Here is a 26,955-nt window from a genome sequence, read left to right as displayed (position 1 = left end):
TAAGCTCCATTCTAATGCTAAGTGATGGAGAAAAAGGACCAAACGTGCCATCTAAAAACCTTTAATGATACAAATATGAGCTACCAAAGAAAGAACATGTAGGAGGTGGGATGAGTAATTGGTAAATTCAAACATGGAAGGTAGTTGGAGTCGACGACCCGAATCCCTCGAGATCGCTTGGGAAGAGCCGAAAAGGATCAAATTGGCACTTGCGAGTAGTTTGTGAAATACGGAGCGTCGCCTTCGGCATCCGAGGATCACTGATACTGTTCATTTCTATTCAAAATTTTAGAGTTATGTCATTGTCATATATTTTTGAATACATGGTAAGCATTAGGTGATCAACGACTTTGATCTTTTCTATTGAATATTATATTATACGATACCATATAATTTGTAAAAGTAAAAGGATCATTCTAGAAATATGATTCAAATATTGCCGTCAAAACATATTTTTAACACCGTTGTAATTATTTATGAAACTAACATGCATGTGGTCTTTAATAGACTACCTACAAAAAATAAATGCCAAAGTCTAACAATACAACAACTAAAACGGCAGGTTGAAATAATAATATGATCATTATAACAAAAACAAATTGTTGAGTGAAATAAATGTCCTTGCTTGGTAGAACGATCGAACTATGTTGCTTGAGCTGCTGTGCGGTTTAAAAGATTTGAGTTGCACCATTACCACTAACTATAGCTTTTGGTAAAGTGGTAAACACTCGGTCCTACAATTGGTATCAGAGCCAAGGTCACGGGTTCGATTCCCATCGATCGCAAGGAGTGCAATTATTGGGAGGGAGATTGTTGGGAGCAATAATTGTCCCTACTTGGTAGAGCGATCGAACCGTGGTGCTTGGGCTGCGTGCTGTGTGGTTTAAAAGATTTGAGTTGCACCATTACCACTAGCTATAGCTTTTGGTAAAGCGGTAAGCACGGTCTTACAATTGGTATCAGAGCCAAAGTCACGGGTTTATTCCCATTGATTGCAAGGAGTGCAATTATTGGGAGGGAGATTATTGGGTGCAATAATTGTCCTTGTTTGGGTGAACGATCGAACCATGTTGCTTGAGCTGCTGTGCGGTTTAAAAGATTTGGGTTGCACCATTACCACTAGCTATAATTTTTGATAAAGCGGTAAGCACTCGGTCCTATACAAATATATATATTTACGATAAAACGTAATATTTTTTAACATAAATATTTAATAATATTTTTTCGATTAATTAAATTTGTGTGTGTATATGTCAGTATATTGAGAGAAAATAGAGAAAGGAAGAGAGACTTAAATGCCCAAAAATTAGTATTCTCGTATATACCTTTTTCATAAAAATAGATCACTATATTTTAATGATTTACATTTAAAATTCTCCTCGTGCAGTTCTCATTCACATTATGAAGCATCCATTAGGGTTTTCATCACTAAACATTTGGTCGTTCATGTTTAAATAGGTGGGCGGAGGGGGCGGCGGTCCACTCACGTACTGTACGACGTAGCCGGTGCTAGGATAACCTGGAACATTCTGGTACATGGGCAATCCATAATCTTGATTTGTGAAACTATTATTGTACATTGGCATGGCGGCATAGTACGTGTGCGGGTTGTACCCTGGAAATTCCATCTTGTTCACCTCAACCTTGGTTCCTCCGCCGCCGCCGACTGACTTCGCCTTCTCGTCCCCACCGCCTCTTTCCTTTTTCTCAGCTCCACCCCCTTCCTTCTCCTTGTCCTTCTTGTCGGCAGCGGGTTCCTTTCCTTTCTTGTCTTCACTTGCCGCCTTCTTGTCTCCCCCGCCGGAGTCGTCTTTCTTCACCGGAACTATCTCTACGGCTCTATTCAGCTTTTCTTTCACAATGGATACCAGCTCTTTCACGTTCATTGTCCCGTTCACCGTGACCAAATCTTTTTCTAAATCCGTTGATACTGAATCAACCCCTAAATAATCAAAATATTTTGAAAAGTTAATGACACCATGCTTGTACATATAATATCGTTTTTCGACTCAATTTTGTGATACAGATTAAGCTTAATAATTACACACTAACCATCGATGTTCTTCTTAATGAGCCGCTTGATCTTGTGTGCGCATCCGTCACAATGCAGTTTAATTTTCATCACCACGGTGCTTACGGCAGCCTGGACAATGATAATAACCACATATATATTAATGGATTAATCAAATTTATCTGAAAACATTATTATTTTTTAAGAGCTCAGTTGCACTAAAATAGTGCAAGTCAGCGATCAAAGGCTTTAAATTAAACTTTATCAGTAATTATTTTAGTTTAATTATTTAAAAAAGAAAGAAAAGTAGCAAGGTGTTAATTTTAACATTATATAATATTTTGTAAACATTTTCACAATTATTCGGTGTTCTCTGTTATTATTATTGTTACCTCTTTGGGTTTCTTGTCATCAACAGCTTTCTTCTCCGGCGCCTTCCCATCGGTCTTCTTGTCGCCTCCGGCGGCTGGACCACCATCGCCACCGTCCTTCTTGGGCTGAGGAGAGAGGAGCTCCACCTTCTTTTTGGTCTTGTATTCGACTCTCTCCCGGAGCCCCGCCGGGTCCACCTTACCAACCACCGTTATTTTGTTAGCTTCGCAGTCTGCCTTCACTTTCTCCACACCTTCACAATTAAATCGGACTCCATAAATTTCGTTTGCAGTAATTTCACCAACTTAATTAATAAATAAAGTCTGAGCGTAAGTAATTAAAGTGTAGAAAGTACCTTCAAAATGGCTGACGGAGCGTTTGACTTTCTTGGCGCATCCTTCGCAATGCAAGTCCAGCTTCAGCACGACGGTGATGGGTCCGTCGTCTTTTTTTCCGCCGCCATCGGCCTTCTTCTCGCCTTCGTTCTTCTTCTCGTCTTTCTAGAAAAACGATCACACATGATCAAAATGATGGAAAAAAAAAGTAAAATAATGGAGAAATCATTGCCTGGGAATTGAAAGTCAGAAGAAGATTAATTACCTCTCCCATTTGATGTGTTATTTCTTCCCTGGAATCAGATTGATGGAATGGAAACAAGAAGTGGAATGGTTTGAATAGAGGAATATGGAGGCAAGCAAAGGAATGGATGAATATATAAAAGGGAGAAAAATAAGGTGGCTGAGTTTTTCATGGAACCATGCGGGGCCCACAAGTTGATTTTTTTTTTTTTTATGTAATTTAGAAAATTATTAGGTCACCAAATGTGTCGTATTTGGTATAATTTTATTTAGAGAAATCTTTTTGTTCGACCTACTGATTTTATTAATAAAGACATGAAATATTTTTTAAAATATTATTATTGTTATATTAATGTTTTAATGATTCCTTTTTTTTTCTCTATAAAAAAATTTATCATATACCATATTTGAAAATACAAATATCTGTTTATATTCTATTCTTCAAAAAATATCTTGAATGTTGTTTTTAATGTAATAGTTAATTTAAAATTTTTATCACACCTAGCACATGTACTTCCAAATTAGAAATATAGCATATGTTGTATTCAAATTACTATAATATATTTGAAATTAAAATAATATTTTTTATATAAAAAATATTTTTTTTCATGTGTCAGATCGAATAAGATATGAGATTGAGATCATAAGAGATTTTGTGTGTAGTACACAGTTAAAGGATTATGTTCTTGTACGAGCCTTGAAGGATGTCGTGGATGACCATGTCTTGCCGTCGGATTAGACTAACCATCTACCATCGAAATGTCGATATTGCCCCCCCATTCTCATGGACCACTTCGAACGTCGTTCGGTGGGTTTTAGTATTAAACCTGTAATGGTGACTATAAAACAGAAATTCCCAAAATTCAATTTAAAAAAAATAATACAACACATAAACTGGATAAATTTAATATCAAGATGACATAACCATTACATGGTGGAATAAGTTAAGTTGTTGGACTTGTGACCAGTTTTCTCAATCCGAACAACTTCGTGAATGAGACGTGATTTTCAGGTTACTATGTTAAGTCAAAAAATTTATACAATACGCACTAAGGTAATTGATGCGGTTCCCGGTTTAAAAAAAAAAAGAAAAAGAAAGAAGAAAGAAAAGTAAAATATTCGCCTTAGGAACACATATTTTTTGTTAATTGACTCTCTACAAGATATGTGTGCCTCCTATTTTTTTACAATATTTCATGATATTTAGACATCGATGTAGCAAATGGCTATGGTAATTAATTGGACCTATAAATTCATATTGGAAAAATGCGGCCCCTGGCCTCGGGCATTAAAGCAAGCCTAACCTAATTGTGTAGGACGGTATAGGATAGGAGACATCTTATAAATTGATATTATTGTTGCATAATGCGTGGATTCACTTGGTGAATTTTACTGATTGCGTTATTTGTTACCAACTCATATAATACTCATCCATTTCTAATAATTTTTTTTCTTTCGAATGCTTTTAATTAGTTCATGCATAATTAATTAATTTTGAAAAGTTATATTATTTATAATGATTTAGGTGGTGTTAAGGAAATTTTAAATATGCATATTATTTATAAATGTTATGTACGATTTTTTTTAAAACTATTTCTTATAATTTTTTCAAATTTTTTGTGAGTTGGTCCTCTAACCCGCAATACATGACAATTTGGATTGGGTTGATATTTTCCTAACCCGTCGTGATGGTGGATTGACAGGTCTACCCTCATCCCATACCGTCGCAGAGCTGTGCCAAGGATAAGATGAGAAGGAAATTAGCAGAATTTGCAACAGGAAGAACAATTTCCTCCATCTTGATAGCTCAATCAAGGACATAATGCCTCAGTGTTCTCATGTCAAGATCCAAAAAAAAAAATCATGTTTCAAGTAACTTGTCAGAATCGACAACCGACGAGTGGTGGAAAATTACCATGATATTTGTTGTTACTTGTAGAATATGTGCCACCCCATGCATCTTCCCGATCTCAAAGCATCCATCTTCCCATTTTCATGGACATGATTTTCCTTCTCTTATTGTTCCGATGCTTTGCTGCGATTCTAAGTTTCCTCTTAGCATTGCGTTCTGGATTGACCACAGCCATGATCTTCTCGTCTTGTTTCCTCTTGTCCCTCTTTCCTTTGAGATTTTTCCTTACTAGGTTGTAAACTTGAATGAAATAGCTCCCCATAATTACTCTAATGCTTTCGCGAACCTCTTGTGCCAACTCTTTCAGATCATCTGGCATGAGAAAAAGAAAAAGTCAGCCAAGACATATCAAAATGATGAAAAGTAACTAAATAAAGAGGGCACTCCAGGGTAAGCAAAATGGGAGAAACAACAGTCACCTGAAATAACTTTTCCAGTATACCCTTTACAAACTTTGTACAAAGGCAACAGCATCTGATAGGCATAACTAGTACAATCATCATATGCGATAAGTGAATCCTTGCCATAGCAACCAAGAAGTTCTGGAGACATTGATTTGAAACAGTTGAAGACAATTTTCATCTGCAACAAAGGTGTCAGTTAAGCTAGTAAATGCTTATTCAAATGTAGAAGAATAAAAACCTTGTTTTTACTTGGAACAATAAATTCATGGTGATATATGCTCCAAAGATATAAAAGTGGAGTCCCGTTGAATTTATTTGCATGACTTAAAATGTCAAATTTATTGTTGTGTTCTGTCAAGCACACCTGAGTAGCCTCCATTTGCAATGATATTTTTCCCAATTTCTGAAGCAAAAAGGAAATAAATGGATGTTGATTTTGAGCACGCTGAACACAGACATCAGAAGTAAATGAAAAAAGCATCCTCCTTCCTTTTGAAGGATCGAGAGCGGTAAAAGCTTTGTGAAACTGGTCCTGGGCGAAATTTTCAAGGCTTGACCAGAACTTAGAAGCATCCATCATGCATGCATTCTTTCCCAAAATGGAGTGGAGATGACAAATTGAAAACACAAGGTTTTGCGTGATAATACTACAAGCTGCATCATCTGCCAATGGAGCCTTTAGTTGGGAACAAAAAGATGCAGCTACCAGGAAAAGTCTGCTTGGTTTCATCAGAAAGAACATTTCCATTGGCATTTTATAGTTTTTAGCACGTGCATCAATTACTGCGAAGTACAAAGACAAAATCCTGTTCGATATGTTGCGCAACCACAAATGAGGATGCAACAGGAACTGACAGATGATTTCCCACATATCCTGTCAGAAACCAGTAAATGAACAGCAGAATTAGATAACGAGAAACTGTTTTACCGCAAATAATTTCTTTGTTACACTGAAATGCCATGTAAAGAAAATTTGATCCTTATAAAAATCTTCAGAACATAAAAATATGTGACATGGTTGTTATGTGAGCACACAACACTCCAAAATGTCTAAATGCCAAAATGGGAAGCATTATAATTGCTTCGAGTATGAAAGATAACATTCAACAACTATATCCACGACATGACTCAAATTTGGAGATTGATTCAAGGAACAAACAGTACAACATATAATATGAAATGTACCTCAAGATCGCTATCAAAGAACAAGTCATGAAATTGATGAAGGATCTTCTCAAATAAAACCAACGAATAATATGCCTCCTTCCAAAAGGGAGCAACTGGCTCGTCTGACATGTTATGTTCTCCATGTGCAAGAGCGCTGAGTGCAGACTGCAAAATGCTTCTCGTAACAGGAAGTACAAGACCGATGTTTTCCTTGAAATCTTCTGCCATTACTTCCACTAGCAAACCCAGAACCTGTTTTACAAAATTGCCAAGTTGATCATTACAAGGAAACATAAAATACAGAGTAAAGCACAGATACAACTTGTGGATTCAATGTTTCCAAGCTTCCTAGCTTCTTTCTGTCATAGGAGAATTACAATCAATATAAAAGCTCATATTATCATCCCTGGCATGAAAAGAAATGGAACTATTCTGGACTTCTCAATAACCGGCTCGGGATATTAAGCTGACCAATCAAGGCAAAAACTGTAAGCAACTAAAGCAAATAAAGCTGGGTTTAAAACAGAACAACTAAAACATGTAAAAGGGTCCAGACAGAGAAGAACTGAGCCGCTGAGGCCCAGACCAATTAACTGGAGTTCCTTTTCCTGACGTCGTGAATTTTTCCCTGCCAGGTCAGTCTGGAATCTAGGGTTGTATTTAAAAACATGGTTCAAACATGATATACCAGTTTCATTTGTTTCGTTATTTCAGTTCTTTTTTCCGGTGACTTTTTTGGCAATTTGATTAATTGTATGCCTTCTCTATTATGAAATGGTAAATGTTTTTATTTATAAATAAATTTTGTATTACTCTGTAAAATGAAGGTTAACTTTGATTTACAAAATGTGAACTTCCTTTTCTGAATTTTATTGATGTTTTTAGTCAGGAATGAGAAGATATCACTTCAGTTACAGGCAAAACAAAAGAAATACTACTTCGCCCGATAATCAGATCCCGAGTCAGGTTCTCCTGAACTGGGTTAATTGATGCACAGATGGGTGAGGCTTTACAAGCCTGGACCAATTTGACTCCTTTCCAATTCGTCCAGCCCATATGTGCATTTTACATAATCTGTAGTATAAGATAGACTATGGTTTGAATACTGCCACGATGTGCAACAGTCAATGAACTTAATAAATTGCAACAATTTTTTTTAAAAAAATCTACAATTCAAAACCCCCTCTTCTCCATCTTGAAGTGCAGAAATTTTTTAGTGAAGAAACTCTTACAGAACCAAACTATAACTTAAGCATTTCAATCCAGATTCTGTACAGATACAGTAAACATGGTAATTGAAGAGCGGGGAAAGATAAGATGTTTCTTTTTTTAAAAAGAAGGAAGGATAAGATGTTAAGTGTATGAATGAACATATTTTTACATACAACACACATTAGGCACGGAATGTTGAATCAATGAATCTCAATCCGATAATCAGCTATCAAACAAGCATGAGTGGCATCCAACTAAAGAGAAACGAATTTGTGAGAAAGAAGAGAGATACTTGTGCACAACAAAATAACACAGAATTGTCCATTACTATGACCATGCATGACTATGTTTTAAGAAGATAACACCACCATCAAAAGATGAATAGGGATTTATCAGGAGAATAACCAGAAAATATTGCTTTCTTACTCCTGACCACATATAGTGGGAACACAAAATGAGGCCACCAATAGGTTTCATAAAGGAACAATAAAAAAATGAGTGAAATTATTATTTTACTCAGAAAGCACATAAAAATGGTAAGTTACTTGATCTTACCTGTGCGGCTACACCCCGCAGATTCTGTTTACCAACAAGGTACCAAGACTTGCTGCAGTCAAGAATGAACTGACGAAACTCTGCATCCACATGCCCGATAAGACATTTTATCGTAGCCGCAGTCATAGAACGAACTTTGCATTCGTTATCATTGGCCAATAACAAAACCAAAAGAACGAAAAAAGTTAGAGATTGTTCATCTACTCTCTCCTGAGGAAATTTCATTACGGTTGTATGGAGCATCTCTAGGACAGCTTCTCTTCCACTAGGATGTTCATATCTGAAAAGAAACATACATTACCCAAAAATTGAAGGAACCATACACACACCCACAAAAAATACTGTCACTTATTTTACCTCAGACTCCCAGTTAAGAAATCAAGATGTTGCTGCAATCGCTTTTCAGATATATGGTAGTCAAGCAGAAATTGAAGAAAAATTTGGCCACATTTCTTACGAATATGTTCCTGCTGGCTTTGTACCATCAACTCTGCAACAATCTGGACGATGTCATATATCTCAGGAACTACGAGTTTTCGGTGTACAATAGCCTTCAACAGTGAAAGGGCAAAAAATGTGGGATTCTTTGCAAGATCAACAAACAACGGAGATTGGGTCAGCATATATAATTGACCAGCAGATAAAGTAACTCTAGTGCTTCGCAGAAGTGTTGTCAACAACTTAACACATGACTCACACAGTGGACTGCTGGCATTTATGGAGCCTTGTAGAATAACCAACAATGAAATCTTTATTTTGTCAGCATGAGATTGAAGGGATGGCAAAGGTAACCTCACTAGCCGAGACAAGCACCTAACTGCAGTAGTTGTGACATTTGCATGTTTAGAACTCAAACACTGCCCCAATAAACTGACAAAAGGATCTAACAGAGACAGTAATTTTCCATCCTCTTTGTCAAGCTTCAAATTCTTCATGTAAGTCTGCAGTAACCCAAGTGCGAATGCCGATATCAAATGAGAATGGCGTCGATCAATACTACTTACTAATCGTTCAGAATGATATGCTCGGACGCCATCATCAACCTTGTCTAGTTTATTATTTCCATGTTCATCACCTTCATCCTTGATACAGTTTTCAACGAGGCCATACGTAAATACAAAAAAATCAGTCTGATCCACAGATGAATTGCACTCGATACCAATAGCTATATTGCTTAATATGTTCTCCAACTTTGATTTAACTTTCTGGGTGAGCTGCTTATGAAGATAAAGTGTGAAAGGTGAAAGAAGTTTCAATGCATGAGTCTTGAAGGTGATACTTTGGGCAATCAATTTGACTGTCTCATAAGACCTTTGCTTTCTCGTCTCTTTCATTCTGGAGGCAATCTTCTTTCTCCTCAGAAACATCCCCAAGTACATCATTTTCTACGACAGAAAGAAGATCTTCTAAACAATGGTCCAATTTTCCGCAAATTGGATTCACAAGAAATTTGGACAACATGATATTGAGAGTATATCCAAGAACATGCAATTCATAACCTCTCTTCAATGTGCCTTTCAAGACTTGGATAATAAATTGTAAGTATTCCAAACCTAGTTCCTTTAAGCAAGCAGCCAGTGCAGATCTAGCTTCATCACGTACACTTTCCAAACGATTTTTCAGAAAGTTGGCAATGCGATGAATAATATTCGGAAGTTGCAACTCCATGGTTTCTACAGGAAGCAATTTTAGAAGTTTTAGTGCAACTAGGCTGATGGTTGCATTGACTTTATCGGAGTCAGAGGCTAAAAACTTTTGAATCTTGGGGAGCAAATTCTTGTGCAAAGACATCTGTATAACTGGAAGTTGGGTAGAGCTTGAACATTTTCTCAATGACGAAGAAGTCATGTTAATAGCATACGGATCAGGAGTATCACAATTAGCAACTTTAGATTCATGGACCCGAGGCATCTCTGAGAAATGGAAGTGGTCAAGTATAGAGCTGACTAGCCGCAACAAAGGATTTTTCTTGTCTGGTTTTAGCTGTATATATCGGAAACATCTGATTAGCAAGGCATAATATCGATTCCATTTCATGGAACTAGAAATTTTAGCAAGCGCATCCAAACAGGCATGTCTGATATGCTCATCCTTTCCATCTTGCAAATTTAACAACATGCCAAAAAAGAGCGGAACCAATACTTTGTTTGTTATCACCTGGAAAAATCATAAAGCGTTGCAGGAGATAAGTGAAGCACAGAGAATATTTTTGTGATTCCAGAAAAAACTGAAGAGTTACCTCTGAAAGTTTTCCTGATACGAAAATGTTTCTAAAACGAGACAAAGCCTTAGATCTCCTGTGTTTCTACATGAAAGTATAAAATTCGCAAAACATCATACTTCTACTCCTAAGTTTAATTTATTCAATATGAACATCCAAAGGAAAAGTAAAAGAGGGTTTACCTGTAAGTGAACTATGTTGTTGAAGAAATCTTGTTCTGCATCATCACTGCACAAAGCCCTACAGGAATCAAGGCTCGCAACATTGGGAAGTTTCAACACCATTTCTCGAAGTAAATCAATCCACACCTAAGAACCATACCAATACATGGTCAGCGTGAATCCTTGTAGTGATTATTACATCTCACCTCCAGTGGAACATTCAGAGGTCACAACATCATAACAAACATTGAAAATATATAGGAAGGGAAAAAAAGCAAGCAAAAGTTGAAAACAAACACAGCAATACCCCACAAGAAGTCCCGATGTTGAATATATCTTCAACTAATAAACATGAACATCACCCATTCTATAAACTTTTAGCCTCAGAGAAAGAAGGGACACTCAAGAATTGGAAGGCAGTTAGAAAGACAAACACAAGCACATCAGATAATAAATACATTAGAGTATAGACACATGCACTTTGAAAGAGAGATATAACAGAGAAAATTGAAAATGATACCACGTTTAATACCTTTTGAGCAGCACCCTCCTTGGCCATCGCATTCCCCATGTGTTTCAAGATGAAATTGTTTGCTAAGTGCTGAATACCAGCTACAGACCAAACTTCATTAGAACTTAGTGATCCATTATGGATCTTGCCACAAAATTCGATAAAGTTGAGCAATAATCTGAAAGCACTTTGCCTTAAGATCAACTCTTCAGATGACATGTCTTGTATAGAGTGTGCCAAGATTACCATAGCATGCTTCTCTTGAATGGTGTAAAAAAATTCCACAGTAATCTTATCATAAGCACAGATAACTTTGTCATAATCAAGACCACCAATCTCCATTTTAGAGGATGCATTCAGTTCACGAAGAATTCTTGCCTGAAGATAAAAAATATGGGTCGGGCTTACTACTGAAATCATATTTCCTAAGAGATCGAGCATGAACCATTCAATACTTATTGAGCTCATGAACCATTCAATACTTTCATATTTTAGTACCACCCGTATGTTTTAAGCCGAGAACATTCCTGGAATTAAAATTCACATATACATGCAAATTTTTTTTTTGGATAGGAAACAATATTATATTAAACGAAAAAGGATAGCTTTTTGGTCCACACAGGATAAGGTAAAACAATAGTACAATTAGCATAATATTAGCCTCCGATTACACGAATCTGTAACCACAAAAGGTTTGAATTCGCCGATCTTCAAATTCCTATTTGGAACCCTAAATTTTAATTTTTTTACATAGGAAACAGAATTATATCAATAAAGATATAAACAATAATAATTACACAAAGTGAACCAGAGACCAACACAAAAAGAGGTAAAAGCCAGTCATCTTAGCATAAAATAAGACTCCAATCCCTGTGCAAATTTGTAACCGAAAAGTTTTTGAACTCCACATTCTTTGAAATCCAAAACGGAACCGTAAATTTTATCTTGTCCCAAACATCTTCAATCAAGTCTTCTTCATTTTCAAAAATCCTCCTACTTCTATCCAACCACACCGACCAACATACACAATGAATTTATAACATATACGTGCAAATTGGTCGGGCACTAGACAATAAAGTGGTGCCTACAATCAATTTAATGAAATATACGTGGTTTTCGTGCACAGAGATTATAATGGTTTGATTCCTAATTTTAACATCATGTTCAATCCACTATTTCCAAAAGCCCAAGCTCATAAGAGGTGGCCCAAGGCCCCAAACCCAAAATAACACTTTTATGTCTAAGAACTTATGCTATCTTCATGAAAAATAAACCAGTACGGCTTTTTATTTATAAAAAAACATCAAATAGTTCACATTACCAGATTAAGCACAGAAGAATCTTTCATAGCAATAGCATCGAGAACATCACATATAGCAGTCCGGACAACCAACTCAGCTGAAATAAGCAGCGGGATAATTGAATGTAGAATTTTTTCACTACTTCCACTCTCCAGCACTTTTACCACTTGTTGAACGATTTGCAAGACATCAATACAAGTATCTAAAAAAAGAACGGTGATTTCTTGTGATAAATGAAAAACATTAATCAGTATCATTAACAAAAAATATCAGGGGGGTCTAACCAAAATCCTGATGTCTTTTTATCAGAAGAGGGAGCAATATATCCAGAAATGTTTCAGCAACTGACGGTTCCTTTACATATTTTGATATCAAACTAAATATGGTAAATTCCTTCTTGCCCAGGAACTGGGCCAACTTCCTGTAGAAATATATGGAATAACAATAAAAAGGATTTAAGTGAGTTTCCTGGAAAAACTAAATGCCAGGTAACAGAGAAATAAGATATCTAATTTTCATAGAACAAATTATCAGACTCTCGCAAGAATCCTAATTAGGGATAAGAATGAAGAACCACGCAAGAGCACAGAGAAACGTAAAAGTAACTCAAAAATGATACAAATTTTACCCATACTTCAAAAAACTTGACACATAACAAGTTGAAACCTAGTGAAATAAAAGAAATAAAGAAAATGACAGTAGGTAAAGCAAGGAAAAGTGATTTTGAGATAAATAAATGCTGCTCATCACTTTTTCTCGCATTCTCGTCCTCGGCAAACACTTGGAAGTGATCAACTGGAGTATAGATCATACTACCATTTTCTCTTCTCAGTTTTGAACGTGGCGCTGGATACATCCTGGAACCTGAGTGGAATAGGCTTGTCAACAATGACATTTAGAATCTTTGACAACTAACGCCGAAACACAACACTTGCCCTCGTTAAGAAGACAATTATTACCTAATATCACCGGTGTTTTAAAAACGTGGCGTTGACCCGTAGGGTTTTTGCCCTGTCATAACGTAGCGTAAATAGCGTAGTAGCACATACCGTAAGCTGTTTGTGCACGTCTATTGTTTTAAACTTTGTACAGCCCTAGCCTAAGCTAGTATTTCTCTCTAAATAAAAATAATTGAATCCTCTTGTCTCTCTTTCCTATACCTTTTATTTCCCTCCGTAAAACTTCTAAGATAACCATTACTGTTAATGGGCTTCCCTCCTGTTTTTCCTCTAAGCCAATTCCTCTAGTCTTAAGCCCAGGTCCGTAACAATACTCCCTTCCCTCATATTAGCCTTGTCGTCAAGGCTAAGAGTTCTAGATTGACTCTTGTCTTCTCTTACATTGTTTCACTTGAAAGTTGTCGATCAAGAAACTGAATTTCCAGTGTTGAAGCATCCATTCCAGCATTTAGAAACTCATCAATATTACTAGATTCCGGGTATGTATCAACATGCAAGAAACCCATGTTAAGAAATTCTTTAAGATAGCATATAGCTTCAACATACACCAACTCTTCACCATCACCTTCAATATTTTGTGGCAGCCCATATTTCTTCACAGCAGCTACTGCTGCATCCTTGTTAGGGTTGGAAGTTGTTTCATTCACCAAGAGCGTGAGGAACACAAAGCTTTTCTTAGGACGTACAAGCAAAATCTGATCCTTGGAGCTTCCATCATTGTGCTCAATAGTACTAGCATTTGGTCCACACATGGAAATTGCCACTATGCTATAATCTTCAAAAATATATTCACTTCCATCTTCCCTTTTTGTTAGAATAATTAAAGTTGAGCCCCACTTATTAATAAGCTGAGTAATCCAATATGCTAGCCTTCTTTGCAAACTCAAAACGGTAATGTTATTTCCTGTCCTCCTTATCTCGACCTCAACCTCAACCTCAATGTGGTGCAGGATTACTTCAACCAAGAAATGCATACTTTCCTTCTCAATTAAATACTTGTTCACCTTTATCAACCAATTTCTGAAGTAAGTTTTAACTTGCGAAGTATTCCTGTCCATGTAACTTTATACCCATCCAATCCCTTAACTCCATTTACATTCATGTCCTTGTTATTCCCTTAACTACAGATGTTGAAATAAAATTGCATTGTGCACCCTTATCCATAATCACATCACTAGGGATGCTAGCATGTGCTTTAATCTACGGATCCTTCCATCCGACATAAAAAACAACACATTAAGAATGAGGGTCCGAAAACACCCCATGACGCATATCTCCACTAGTTCTAGCAACTATATTTTTTCCTATCTTCAACAATCTCCAATTTATTTTCCCAATCTTCATGATAAGTTATTTCAGCTATACTTTTCTCTAGCCTTGATCATCTGTCACTGAAACCGACAAAAACAGTTGGAGCCCATATTGCAATATCAACACCAATGTTATGAATAATTGTGTTTGTATTCTTGTCCAATTATGCTTTAATGACCACAAAACTCGATAAGTCCCACAACTTCCCATTGTCATCATCATAAAGGGTCAAATACTTATCAACAAGAAATAGGTTCTTCGCTTTCCCGGAATACAAAAGTAGCCATAGCAAAGTATTCCCTGTAGTTACCTCATTAATATTACGATTTAATTCTTCAGCACTAAGGGTTGCAATTGGGCGTTGGGCTCTGTCTCTCCAAAATTTTTCTTTGGGCTTACTACCTAAATAGCCCATATGATATTTTTCACCCAGGACCCTCGTCTGCATCCCCCCAACTTCATCCTGCTCAACACGGACTCGCAGCCCCCCTTCCTGCATCTGTGAAGTTCATCGGACGGATTCACCGCTTTACGTCCACTATATCTTCTTATTAATTCTTCAGTAAGCAAGTTCCAATTTCTGTTTGAAATTTCTTTCCCACCTGTCTACTCCAATGGATTGACCAGCCATAATAAGCAATTGATATGCGACTGATTGTAGCAATAACGATGCTCTCGAGAGGCTGTTCAAACTTAGATTGACCACCAGTCAAGTCTCTCATCAAACCCGAGTAACTCTTGTATCACGATAGTATGTTTTTCCTCATTTGGTCTGCGACGTTCCTCTTGGCCATTTTTTCGTTTCCTCTTTTTATCTCACTGCTATTTTTATGAATGGCCAAGAGGATTTGGTCCCAAATCATCCTCCCCTGAAACCCATTTGTTTCGTGTCTCAACCTGTTTGTTGATATCTTCTTTGCTCTCCTCTCAGATCTGCTCTTTTGTTGGATTTCCCTTCCTCGTCGATGAGCTTCTGGTTATCCCCCACAATCTGGTATGTATCTTTCTGTCCAAGGGTTAATTGTAATTCACGTCTCCTCCACTTTTTGTATGTTGATGTCTATCGGTTGCTTCCCCACGCCCCTTGTACTTCCCTGCTCCATTATTCTCTCGAAGCCTGGTGACCCTTTTGCAGTTTTGTTGAGTGACTCCACTGTCTCCAGTAACTTCAACACCACCGAATTCATATTCTCAGCTACCTTCAACACCTTTTCTTCCAACAGTCGATCGTTGCCTCCAAATCGTGGTTGCCATTTCTTCTTCTACTCCCATGGAATCCGGCATGTCAGACCAATTGTTGCAACCACGATTCATATAAAACAGTAACAGATGAACAAAATGAATATAATATGGAATCACAGTGAATAAAACCCAGAGATAAATTCTGTCCAATCCTAGCCTAAGCCAGTATTTCTCTGTCAATAAAAATAGCCGAATCCTCTCATTTCTCTTTCCTACGCCTTTTATTTCCCTCCCAAGAACTTCTAGGATAACAGTCCCGGTTAATGGGCTTCCCTCCTGTTTTTTCCTCTCTAAGCCCAATTCCTCTAGTCTTAAGCCCAGATCCCAAGGACAAAAAAATTCAGGAATAACATATAAGAAACAACCTTTTCACCATTGCAAAATAATCATACAAACCAAAGTATTTTCACTGGAAATAAATAAAGCTTAACTAGTGGATATTGGCAGTGTGAAAATAAACAAAAAGAACCGTGGTACCTCTTAGTAATATTTTCATTTGTAAAAAAGCTCCGCAAGCTTTGTATAAGAAGATCAAGGTGAGGAAGAAATATTCTCTTGACACGGTTGTCTTCACTGTCCAGTCCACTATCAAGCTCCAATAAGTTCATAGTAAACGTGAAAACACAAGACAAAATTGTTTCAGAAGCTGAAGGGAGAGCAAGCATGGAAAAAATATCTGGTACAAGACTCCCATTCTTGTGTAACAGGGGCACAAGTTTGTTGCTTTTACTCATAGCAAGAAAGCAATAAAACAGTGAACTCGGATTCTTGCTACTGGCGCCTTCTTGTGCAAAATTGGCAATTAAGGGTCTAACTGATGTCAAGAACAGGTCCCAAAAGGCACTCTCGAAATCATGATCCTCACATTTGCTAAGAAAACGATAAATGATTTTCAGGCATAAGGATCTCAACTCCTTCAAATGCTTTATAACTGTCCTCGCCTGCACGTGAATAAAACTACTGATCAGAATGATCAAAACGCACATGTGCCCAACAGGTAGCAAAACTATTAAGTCTCCATGAAACAGTGAAGGTTGTGAGAATAAAATGCTGTTCAAATACCTCAAAATAAACATGACATTGTAGGGGTGAACACAGAATTCTATGGAATTTGAGGAAGTTACAAAAGCTTAGAACAAATTATTTTAAAGCTGAAAATTATTAAAATGACAGCTAGACGGAAACCAATACCATATATGTTCTCACATATGACAAAAAACTGCTGCCTGGTTCGTGTTAACCATAAGCAACAAAAATTTGAATCTTACTGTAGTTAAAAAGAAAAAAGACATGAGGAGAAATATCCTTTTTATTCAATCAATAATAATGAAGTGATACATCAGAATATACAGAAGTTCTGTCGAATAAAATTACTATCTAATCTAATCTACTTTGAATTTAAAATCTAGGAGATAAGTTTTTATCTAAATCACTACTAATTCAAAGAGTTATCTAATATCTATCTTTAGATATTCAACACTTGCTATAAGATCCACTCATATTGGCAGACTCAAAAGAATACACATCCACCAAAAAGAAATATGCCAATAGAACAATTCAGTACCTACTACCTAATGAGCATTTATTTACTGTTGAAAAACTCCAAAAGATTGTTATTTCTACAGCCACTGAATTAAACCGTGTAAGCATCCTTCAAATGATTTCACCAAACAGGTATGTCTGTACGAATGTTTGAAAATTATTTCGCACATTACAATGAAGAGATGGACATTAGTAGATGGAGAAATTATGCATGAGCAACAGCATGGTGTGAGAAACATTCTGTTGGAATGGGATAGTGGATTATGATGGAAGCATGCAAAACCTGGTAAGCTGCCATATTTAATAGTTTGTTGCACAATATAGCTTTTGTTCACTAAATTAGATTGCATAAAGATATTTCTCCACAGGCTAATAAGTTGAGTTCGTATCAACCAGGAATAATGAGAAATTCTGAGGAGCCCTGAACATCATATAGAAGCAAGAATTTTAAATCAATTGACCAAGAAAAAAGATTTCAGAAATATCTCGATGTTACCATGATTCTACCCTTAACTTCACTGTTCTCAGCTGTATCTGCTTCAAAGCTACAACTGTTACGTACAGAAACAGATCCACTACTTTTTGTATGACCCAGAGTTGATGTGTAGCTGGCTAATATCCGGACAACACAGTTCGCAAGTAGATCAAGAAAAGGATTAAGGTGTGGCACATCGAAAACTTCCAAGATTTCTTCGACAACATGCAGAAAACCAAATTTTTTCTTCCAAGACAGAGTGCTTATAGAGTTTGTTGTGAAATGCTTCATGACATTTGATATATAAACCTCATCCCTTAAACTTCCAGAGAAACTCCAGAAACTCTTATTCATTTCATATTCACCTTGATGTATAGAAAGTAGGGGCTTGATTAACAGCCAGAAGAAAAGAGGAAGTTCATCAACATCAAGCTCAGCTAAGAATCCAAGAACAGCCCTTCGATGGCTTACACCACTCTGAGAAGGTACAGGCATCCCATCAATTTATGAACAAACATTAAAACAAAATATAACTTGCAGCGCTAAGAGTATAACTTGCAGCGCTAAGAGTATCTACCAAATAAAGGGATTGGATGGGTATAAAGTTACATGGACAGGAATACTTCGCAAGTTAAAACTTACTTCAGAAATTGGTTGATAAAGGTGAACAAGTATTTAATTGAGAAGGAAAGTATGCATTTCTTGGTTGAAGTAATCCTGCACCACATTGAGGTTGAGGTTGAGGTCGAGATAAGGAGGACAGGAAATAACATTACCGTTTTGAGTTTGCACATCGAAAACTTCCAAGATTTCTTCGACAACATGCAGAAAACCAAATTTTTTCTTCCAAGACAGAGTGCTTATAGAGTTTGTTGTGAAATGCTTCATGACATTTGATATATAAACCTCATCCCTTAAACTTCCAGAGAAACTCCAGAAACTCTTATTCATTTCATATTCACCTTGATGTATAGAAAGTAGGGGCTTGATTAACAGCCAGAAGAAAAGAGGAAGTTCATCAACATCAAGCTCAGCTAAGAATCCAAGAACAGCCCTTCGATGGCTTACACCACTCTGAGAAGGTACAGGCATCCCATCAATTTATGAACAAACATTAAAACAAAATATAACTTGCAGCGCTAAGAGTATCTACCAAATAAGTGATAATATAATAAAAAGTACCTTCTGGCAAGCAAGCATTTTCAAGCTTCTAACTTTCGGTATTAGTATTCGTATGACAATAGGTACTATATAAGTTCTGTGCTGCACATCAATGCCACCAATTGATTTGCTAGATAAGCTCCATCTTGTAAGCTCTTCCCTTAGATATTTTGCATTGATCATATTTTTCAGATTCTGACTGTAAGGAAGTAAGAAATCATCTTTCCAGGTCAGCAGACAATCAATAACTTTCATCTGAATTTCAGCATCGTTTTCTTCAAGAAGCCTGTTTTCCAACACCCAAAATATTATTAACTAAAAAATGACGAAGACAAAAGAGAAGTGAGTAATGAGCAAAAATTAAATCTTCGATTTTACATCAAGATGAAAGTGTATGGAGATGAAACTATAAAATATCAATGAATTTTAACAAGGTAAAACACCATTTTCACTAACCTGTATTGAAGAACATCTTTAAAAAAATACTTTGATATAAAGCTTTCGGATTTCGTAGTAGTCTGAACAAGCTCAACCACTCTTGAAGAACCGCCTTCCATTCTTTCCCTTTAAGATCCAGAGAATAAAATTCAACCCTGCTAATACAAAGCAAGTATGTTCAAATAAAAGACTACATCAATACTCCTTAATAACTTTTCACATTAGGAATATAGAATTTTATTCGAGACACGATACTAGAGATGATCACCGTGTGAGTTCATCAATATTGTATCCCAAAAACTTCAGAAACAAGCTTATTATTAGCCTACTGTCTGATTCTACAGCAGAAGGAACTTTATGTAAAGATTGAATCAACAGGGACAAAACGGTAGCAGGTGGAGTACAATCAAACATGGTAGAGATGTTAAATTTGAAGCGTCCAACCAAACCTGCATGATCAACACAAGGCTGTGAATCAAAAATTAAAATTCAAGAACCTTATTAATAAATTAAAAAAAAAAGGTAGGCAGATTACATCTTGGGCGCCTGAAACTATTAAATATTTCATGTGGTGGGAAAGATAGAGGAGAATATAAAGAAACATGTGCTCTGTAAGAAAATAGAAAAATAGCAGGATTGTTGGAAATAAGATCAACAGTTGAAAAGAGTCGTACCGTCGTCCTTGCTGCAATCGTCATTGCATCGACTACATAGATCACGAGATGTTAGAAAAACAGACTGGCAATGATCAAGATGCATAACATATTTGTCCCACAGCATCCTAAAATATTGGCCAATGAGGACGGCGAGACATTCTGGTGCTGGCTTCCATACATAGCTATATCGGTTATAAAATATTCCAACAATTCCACTTAAAACACCAGGTAAATACTGTTCAGGAACACTCCGAGCACTCAGACGCGATTGTATTTTACACCACAGTAAAATGACTTGACGGCTGGTGCCAATTGAGAGGGCCATCTTTTCAATTGATCTGAGAAGGTTGAGAACCTAGGATTCAGAATAAAAAAATGATGAACTTTGATGGATGAACATGTGAAATTAAATAAAAGGCACAATAAATACCCGACTTACATCAATATGTGGATCCTTTACATGACAAGCCACAGAATCATCTCTTGTCCTTTTCTTGACAGGAAACTCTTTCACAGAAGGGTCGTCGCGAAAAGGTTCAAAATGGCACAATATTCGCAGGGTAGAAAGGCGAATCTCTTTATCGGCATGGCAGAGATTTTCAGCAAATAGGTTCAATGCATCTAACCCATTCCGAAATATACATTCTGAAAGATAAAATTCGGATTTTCCATCGTCTCGATTCCCGGACCTTCTTAACATATTTTTAAGATTAAGGGAATAATCATGCATTTGCAAAAGAGGGACCCACTAAAACATTTTTATGAAAATGTTGAAACAAGAAACAACTTACCCCAAGACCGAATCAAAAGTATCAGCTACTACAGCCAAAATTTGTGGTGATAACTTGTATCTTTTCGCAAGGTCCGAGAATCTAGTAAGGGAAGCCTCACAGTAAGCAATGTTCCTATTACATGCAAACTTATGATAGGCTCGCAATGCAGCACCAATTAGGGTTTGCCAAGTGCCTTCCTGAATGCCCGTAAAATCTTTGAAAACAGAATAAATAAATATGAGTGTCATAAGGAGTATATTGGAGCTAATTAGAATAATTAGAGAGTAGAGGTAAGCTTTAGCAATTCATAATGTAAACTTATGTATCGTCAGCTAGTCAATATATCCAATTCGATAAAAAAAATTAATATGCTAAGCCACACACATTTATAAAAGGGCGAGCTAAACATGAAGTCTTTACGATGGACCTAATTGAGTTTTTTTTTTTTTTTGCAAATACAAAGTCAAAGTAAAGGAAGTCCTTTTGAGTATCAGAATGTCTTACTATATTCAGTCATCAAAAGCTCGTCCAATGAATCTATCAAGTCCATCAGTATTGACAAACTTGCTTGTGCATCTGCAAAATCACTGTAGCACCCAATAACACCCCACAGAACTGCCAACCTGCTTTGTTGAACTGGAATGGAAATTGAATTCCCTTTTACAGCTTGATTGATGTTTTCAATCCAATATTTTAGAGTCTCTTCAAAATAAATGTGTATTCTTGATAGATTTTCCATGGAGTTTCTGCGCAACAAGTTAGACCTCTCCCCCCCAAGTTTCTCACAGAAAATTACCATTAAATAAACAGTTTCTTCCTCGAATATTTCTATCATATTATTGAATGAGCTGAAATCAATCCAAGAATTAATTTAAAAACCGAAGGTAAAATTGTGAGTAATTTCAGACATTAAAGACAAAAACGATTACAAATAGCTGGTTACCTTAAAATATTTGTTCCAAAAGCATAAAAAATAGAAAGGTCGTTGAGGAGATTATTGAGAAAGTTCAGTAAACTGCAACACCAAACAAAAAATGTGAGACCAACAAAGACAAGGCAAGGAGATTCGAAAAGAATGCAGCAAAAAATTCAACTGAAAGGAACACCTTCGGCTCCTTAATTTAAATATTGGTTCCCATTCTGAAGCAACAACAGACAACACTGACATGTTTTTAGCCTTGGAGAGACCATTAAGCACGCAAAGCATTAGATTCAGAACTTGATCAATGACATCAGACTGCTGCTCTACGGCATCCGTGGTATGATAAGGTATAACAACTTCATGTAAAAGCAGTTTAACCAGTCGAAGTATAGAGCTGTAATCTACATAATGTAAAGAATGTCAAAGATCAGTGTGAGTCAAGACAATATTTTAACCATAAAAAATATTTTTTAACCCACCAGAAACTTTTCCAAGATTATCGCTTTGCACCATAGAAATGAGAATGGTCAATAGGCAGCTGAGGTAAAGTGGGTTTTCGGTTGCACAATCAGTTATTTTTCTGACCATGAATTCCCACACACTAGTCAGTTGAGTTGGATTTAACTCAGCATACAGTCTTTGGAAGGCCAGACAAAGAACTTCAACAGCAATGCTAAAGCCTGGATGTGTGGAAATATATCGGAGAAACATAAAAAAAAGATAAGAGAATGAGAACACAGACCTAAATGATATCAAGAAGAAATTAAAACAATAAGCGAGTTAAACAAATAATCTATAAAACCAAGAACTAAGTCGATTATACACCATAACTTTAAAGATTGTGCTGTGTTTACCCCAACAGTATTTTAGACATTTACAATGTTAAGCTCATAATGTCTTACTTTACTTCAAAACATCAACAGGTTCAGAGAAGCAAGAAACAAATTTCTGAACTAAGAAACAAAATATTGCTGTAAATACAACTATTTGACCAAGTTAACAACACAAGCCTTTACCTGCTGGTTATAAATTAATAGGATGTAAAATATAGCTTTCTGATAAGTGCCGCAACGCTTTTGCATTTTATACGTTTCTATTTCATTCATAAAATTCTATAAGTCTTGAAAGTCTGCAAACCCAGGAAAAATACATCTTCAACAAAATCCAAATTATAAAACAATCACAAGAAAGAATTCTAAAGTACAGATCTAATTACTTGTTTTTGAAATTGTCCATCAATTCAAAGATGACAATAAAACAACATTTCCAAGTCATACTCAGTGTCCACCTGATATGAAGGAGATTGAGTTTTCATGAGAGTTTTGATTCACATTGAATAAACTAGTGTATTCCCAGTGCATAAACAAGAAAGCAGACATATCTCTAAGTTAGAAAATCAAGGTAGGAATCACATGAATGAGGAATAACAAAAGGATGGCGAGCAACAACAAAATAACTCGAGCAAGAGATCGATGAATATACCTTTGTCCCTTGGATTACCAATTTGAATAAATAAGTAATCCAGCAGCAGTGACAATAATATTTCAGCCCTTGAGTGCATTCTCGATGAGGTGATTCTCATAGTATGAGACAGTAATGCACCAGCACCAGATTTTCTTGTTTCTGATGGTTCCTCAATAATTTCAGCCATGACTTGGCTAAATATCTGCTCATAATTTGAAGCCAAATATTGCTTTCTCAGGTCAAATGTCTAACCAACCCAGCTAAAAAATATAAATTGACCCATTCCTGAAACGTTGGAAAAAATATAGAGAACTGTCCCTCGCGAATAACACGCATGTGAACAAACACACTAGCTTATATACTCAAGTTTACAGTGATCTCTCTTGAAAAGTTATTGGTAGGAACCAGCTACCAAGAATCAATACGATTTGCATCCACGTTGCATGAGACAAAAAAAATCTCCCAAAACTATGAATAGTGATTATCTACATCTAGAAGAAAAATTATGTACCTATAAACATAAATAAATAAATGGATCCTTTAAACATGTATGAATAAAATAAGGGACCATTGACCTCCATAAGAAGAACTATATCATCAAAATTGCAATCTTTATAGTTTACACGCATATTTAGGTGTACTAACTAGAACCTAAAAATATGCCAAAGTTAGAGAGAAAAACAATGAGATGTTCAGGGTCACTCTTGGGTGGATTATGTTAACTGCCCCCACCATATCCAGTGGATGAGTGTGGACAGTGGACACCCATATCTACTGAGAGTAATGCATGGCAGAAGGTGATGATGGACTGAATCAAGAAATCCAATTTACCTTGGGAAAATCATATGCTCACATTATCGATATAAATCGGTATCATACGGAGGAAATATAGAGCATTTAATTCGGACTTTCCTATACAGATTTAATATAAGAGTAAAAAGAAAGAAAGCTAGCTACATCATGCCTATGGAATGCCAAGCAATGCTTAGATCTTCTGCTAAAATTAGAGCCAAAATCACATCAAGTGACAATTAAATCTAAAAAAGTAGGCCAGTGAATTTATAATAGAAACAGCACCTGTTTTTAGCTTCTCAGTTGGTGTTTTCCTTAACAAAACTGATACTGATTTGGCCATAAATTCTCGAACATAGTCTTTGGGGTAGTATCTTAATTTCGCAGTAATTCTGCGCATCAGAAGACGTTTCCATGTTAGTATTCCAAACACATGCACATCACATAATATAATGTCCTTTTAAATATCCATTATTGAATATGAGTTACAACTTCGACCTTAAACAGTAAGGTCAACCATTTAAACCATCCAAATCCAATAAAAGGTACTGATGAATACATTATAAATGCCATGATGTGGCATAATTATATTAAATATGATTTCTCTCAAAATTCTGAGGCATTTTTAAAAAAACTGAAAACTAGTTGCTCCATAAACATTAGTTACTTTACATCCTTAGAGGCAACAGATTACACCAGTCTTACAGCTCAAAGTAATGAGAATGTCAAACATAGTATAAGCATCACAGATTGAAACCTCAATGAATCATTGGAGGTATGTAGGCAAAGCATAGTTTTTATAGCACCATTAAATAGAGAAAAATGAACAACCTTAGAACATGGCCAGTATTGTCTGCAAGATATTTCTGCAAGTACATCATAATACGCGACCAAGATCTGAATATCTGCCAATAACAACCAGACTTAAGCTTGTGTGTTTCAAAATATGAAATATAACAAAGGGAGAAATATGTCGACAGATTAATTTCAAGACCTGCTCAATTATCTCAGGATCCCTATCAGCACCACTTTCAAGAAGACTTTCAAAAGAATTAGCAATTCTTTGGAGAAAGCTGCAAGATATACAAGTATAAGAAACCATGAATTTGATACACTTGACAATATGCACATGATTTAGGCCAACTTACAAATCAAATATTATATAGCATAATGAGAGTAAAACTCAGTCGTGGACGATTTCTCTCTCCCCATAGACATATTTTAGTGAATGGGCGCATAGTAGATATACCAAGTTATCGCTGCAAACCCCGAGATATTATTATGGCGAAAGATGAACAAAAATCCAGAACTCTGATTCAAAATTCTCTCGACTCATTCCCTCACGAAGAATTACCAAACCATTTGACCCTTCATCCTTTCCAATATAGAGGATTAGTCAATCAAATAATAGATAGTAAATGGGTCGGTTTGAAAATAATCAAAGGTTCTATGCGGGCTCAAAGGCGTAAAATAGTAATTTGGAAATTGTTTCAAGCAAACGTGCATGACCCTCTTTTTTTGAACAGAATGAAAAAATCCCCTCTTTTTTCTTTTGATATCTCCGGGTTTATTAAACAAATTTTTAAAAATTGGGTAGGAAAAAGGAAAGTATTCAAAATTGTAGAGTATACAGAAGAGCAAACAAAAATTGCCCCATTATCGATTACACAGAGCAGATAAACATAAAAGAATAAATAACTTTTGTACTAACTTCGTTTTTCTATTTCATTAGTCAATCTCCTTTTCGATTTGATTCAGACCAAAGCTAGTTCCTTTACTACAAACAGATTATAAAATCCTTGAGCAAAGATACAGCTTTCATTTTTCAAGGTATGAGAAGGCTGAGAATTAGTCAATAGCTTTCAGTAAAGATAATCTTGAAACAAAAGAAAACGTCATGGCTGCATCACAAGGCTAAACCTAGTATTAATCTGTCTAAAGAAATCTACTAAAAAATTACTCGACCCTTAACGCACACACAAAAATGTATGATAAATCCACAAATTAAATTATTTCCCAAACGTGAATGTAGCAGCTTTACCGCCTGGAAGAGCAGCTAAAACCAGTAAAGGCAAAGGGGAGAACGAATGCAATTGGGTTCCAGTGGACTCTACAGTTTGACAAGCACTGCGCTCAATGTTGATAGCAGAAAGAGAATCCAAAAGAACCCTTCTTTTTACAGTGGCGGAGAGTGGTCGGGAAGAAAAGTTTGATGGGAAGGTGGTGAAATTTGAACTGAGAAGCATAGGAGAAGAAGATGACACTGGTGTAAAAGAGACACAAGAGGCATTTACCACATCCATTATCGGTACAATCAAGGATTAAGGAAACTGCAATGTATTATTTCCCTCTTGGTTTCGTTGGAATAATTTTAATTTTCAAATCTTTTGGGGATTTTTTGTAAGTTTAGGAAGAGGTTGGGTAGATGTGAGATAGGCATTAGGCAAGAAAGGAGACACGATTCTATTTTCTTCACCGGAAATTTTACAGACAAGATGGTATCAAACGTTGGCAATATCATATGTTTGGATAAAATAAATATAAATGTTATTTTTAAAAATTAAAACAAAACCGAAATGTATCACAAATTTAAACTAGTGCCAACTAAAAGGAAAGGAAGGCACACCCAACTATTCCTCAATTGTGATTGATCCTACCGTGGCCCAAAGAGTATTGTCCTTCTGGTAGAAGCGTCCAACAAACCGAATTATTTAGAAAAGCAAGTGTTATTTCGTGCATATTATCCCACATACAAAGGACTTTGTTTTCTTGAATTTTCAAGTAAAATCTCGGAAGTCTAGTTGTATCTTACTGT

The 26,955-nt window shown here is 36.2% G+C and overlaps 2 protein-coding genes across 2 annotated transcripts; both read right to left on the bottom strand.

The window, feature by feature from the left end:
* Positions 1 to 1,312: 1,312 nt before the first annotated feature.
* On the bottom strand, positions 1,313 to 3,134 carry LOC142540173 (heavy metal-associated isoprenylated plant protein 3-like). Its single transcript, XM_075646140.1, has 5 exons — positions 2,984 to 3,134; positions 2,739 to 2,883; positions 2,404 to 2,636; positions 2,053 to 2,143; positions 1,313 to 1,942 (listed from the first exon to the last, which is right to left on the bottom strand). Exons 1-5 carry the CDS (start codon positions 2,990 to 2,992, stop codon positions 1,395 to 1,397), a joined length of 1,026 nt encoding a protein of 341 aa, XP_075502255.1. The 5' UTR covers positions 2,993 to 3,134; the 3' UTR covers positions 1,313 to 1,394.
* Positions 3,135 to 4,741: 1,607 nt separating this feature from the next.
* On the bottom strand, positions 4,742 to 26,443 carry LOC142538396 (uncharacterized). Its single transcript, XM_075643721.1, is given in 31 exon segments — positions 4,742 to 5,185; positions 5,293 to 5,455; positions 5,642 to 6,151; positions 6,463 to 6,696; positions 8,212 to 8,491; positions 8,569 to 9,561; positions 9,563 to 10,368; positions 10,451 to 10,516; positions 10,615 to 10,740; positions 11,126 to 11,482; positions 12,426 to 12,607; positions 12,690 to 12,826; positions 16,395 to 16,858; positions 17,956 to 18,411; positions 19,117 to 19,381; positions 19,552 to 19,573; positions 19,576 to 19,688; positions 19,802 to 19,982; positions 20,208 to 20,544; positions 20,629 to 20,878; positions 20,981 to 21,176; positions 21,467 to 21,810; positions 21,906 to 21,977; positions 22,069 to 22,285; positions 22,364 to 22,564; positions 23,367 to 23,550; positions 24,421 to 24,532; positions 24,972 to 25,045; positions 25,135 to 25,213; positions 26,182 to 26,267; positions 26,321 to 26,443. Coding segments are annotated over 31 exon segments (7,884 nt in total). The 3' UTR covers positions 4,742 to 4,931.
* Between the last annotated feature and the right edge of the window lie 512 nt (positions 26,444 to 26,955).

Source organism: Primulina tabacum, chromosome 3, assembly GCF_025594145.1.
Source record: "Primulina tabacum isolate GXHZ01 chromosome 3, ASM2559414v2, whole genome shotgun sequence".
NCBI classification, from domain to species: domain Eukaryota; kingdom Viridiplantae; phylum Streptophyta; class Magnoliopsida; order Lamiales; family Gesneriaceae; genus Primulina; species Primulina tabacum.
The sequence above is the reverse complement of the archived record's forward strand: the minus strand, read 5'-3'. Positions and strand labels throughout refer to the sequence as shown.

Coding starts and splice junctions, on each gene's coding strand:
- LOC142540173 (XM_075646140.1), bottom strand. Junction 2,637..2,738: donor CTCCGTCAGCCATTTTGAAG/GTACTTTCTACA, acceptor TTAATTGTGAAG/GTGTGGAGAAAGTGAAGGCA. Junction 2,144..2,403: donor ATGACAAGAAACCCAAAGAG/GTAACAATAATA, acceptor ATCATTGTCCAG/GCTGCCGTAAGCACCGTGGT.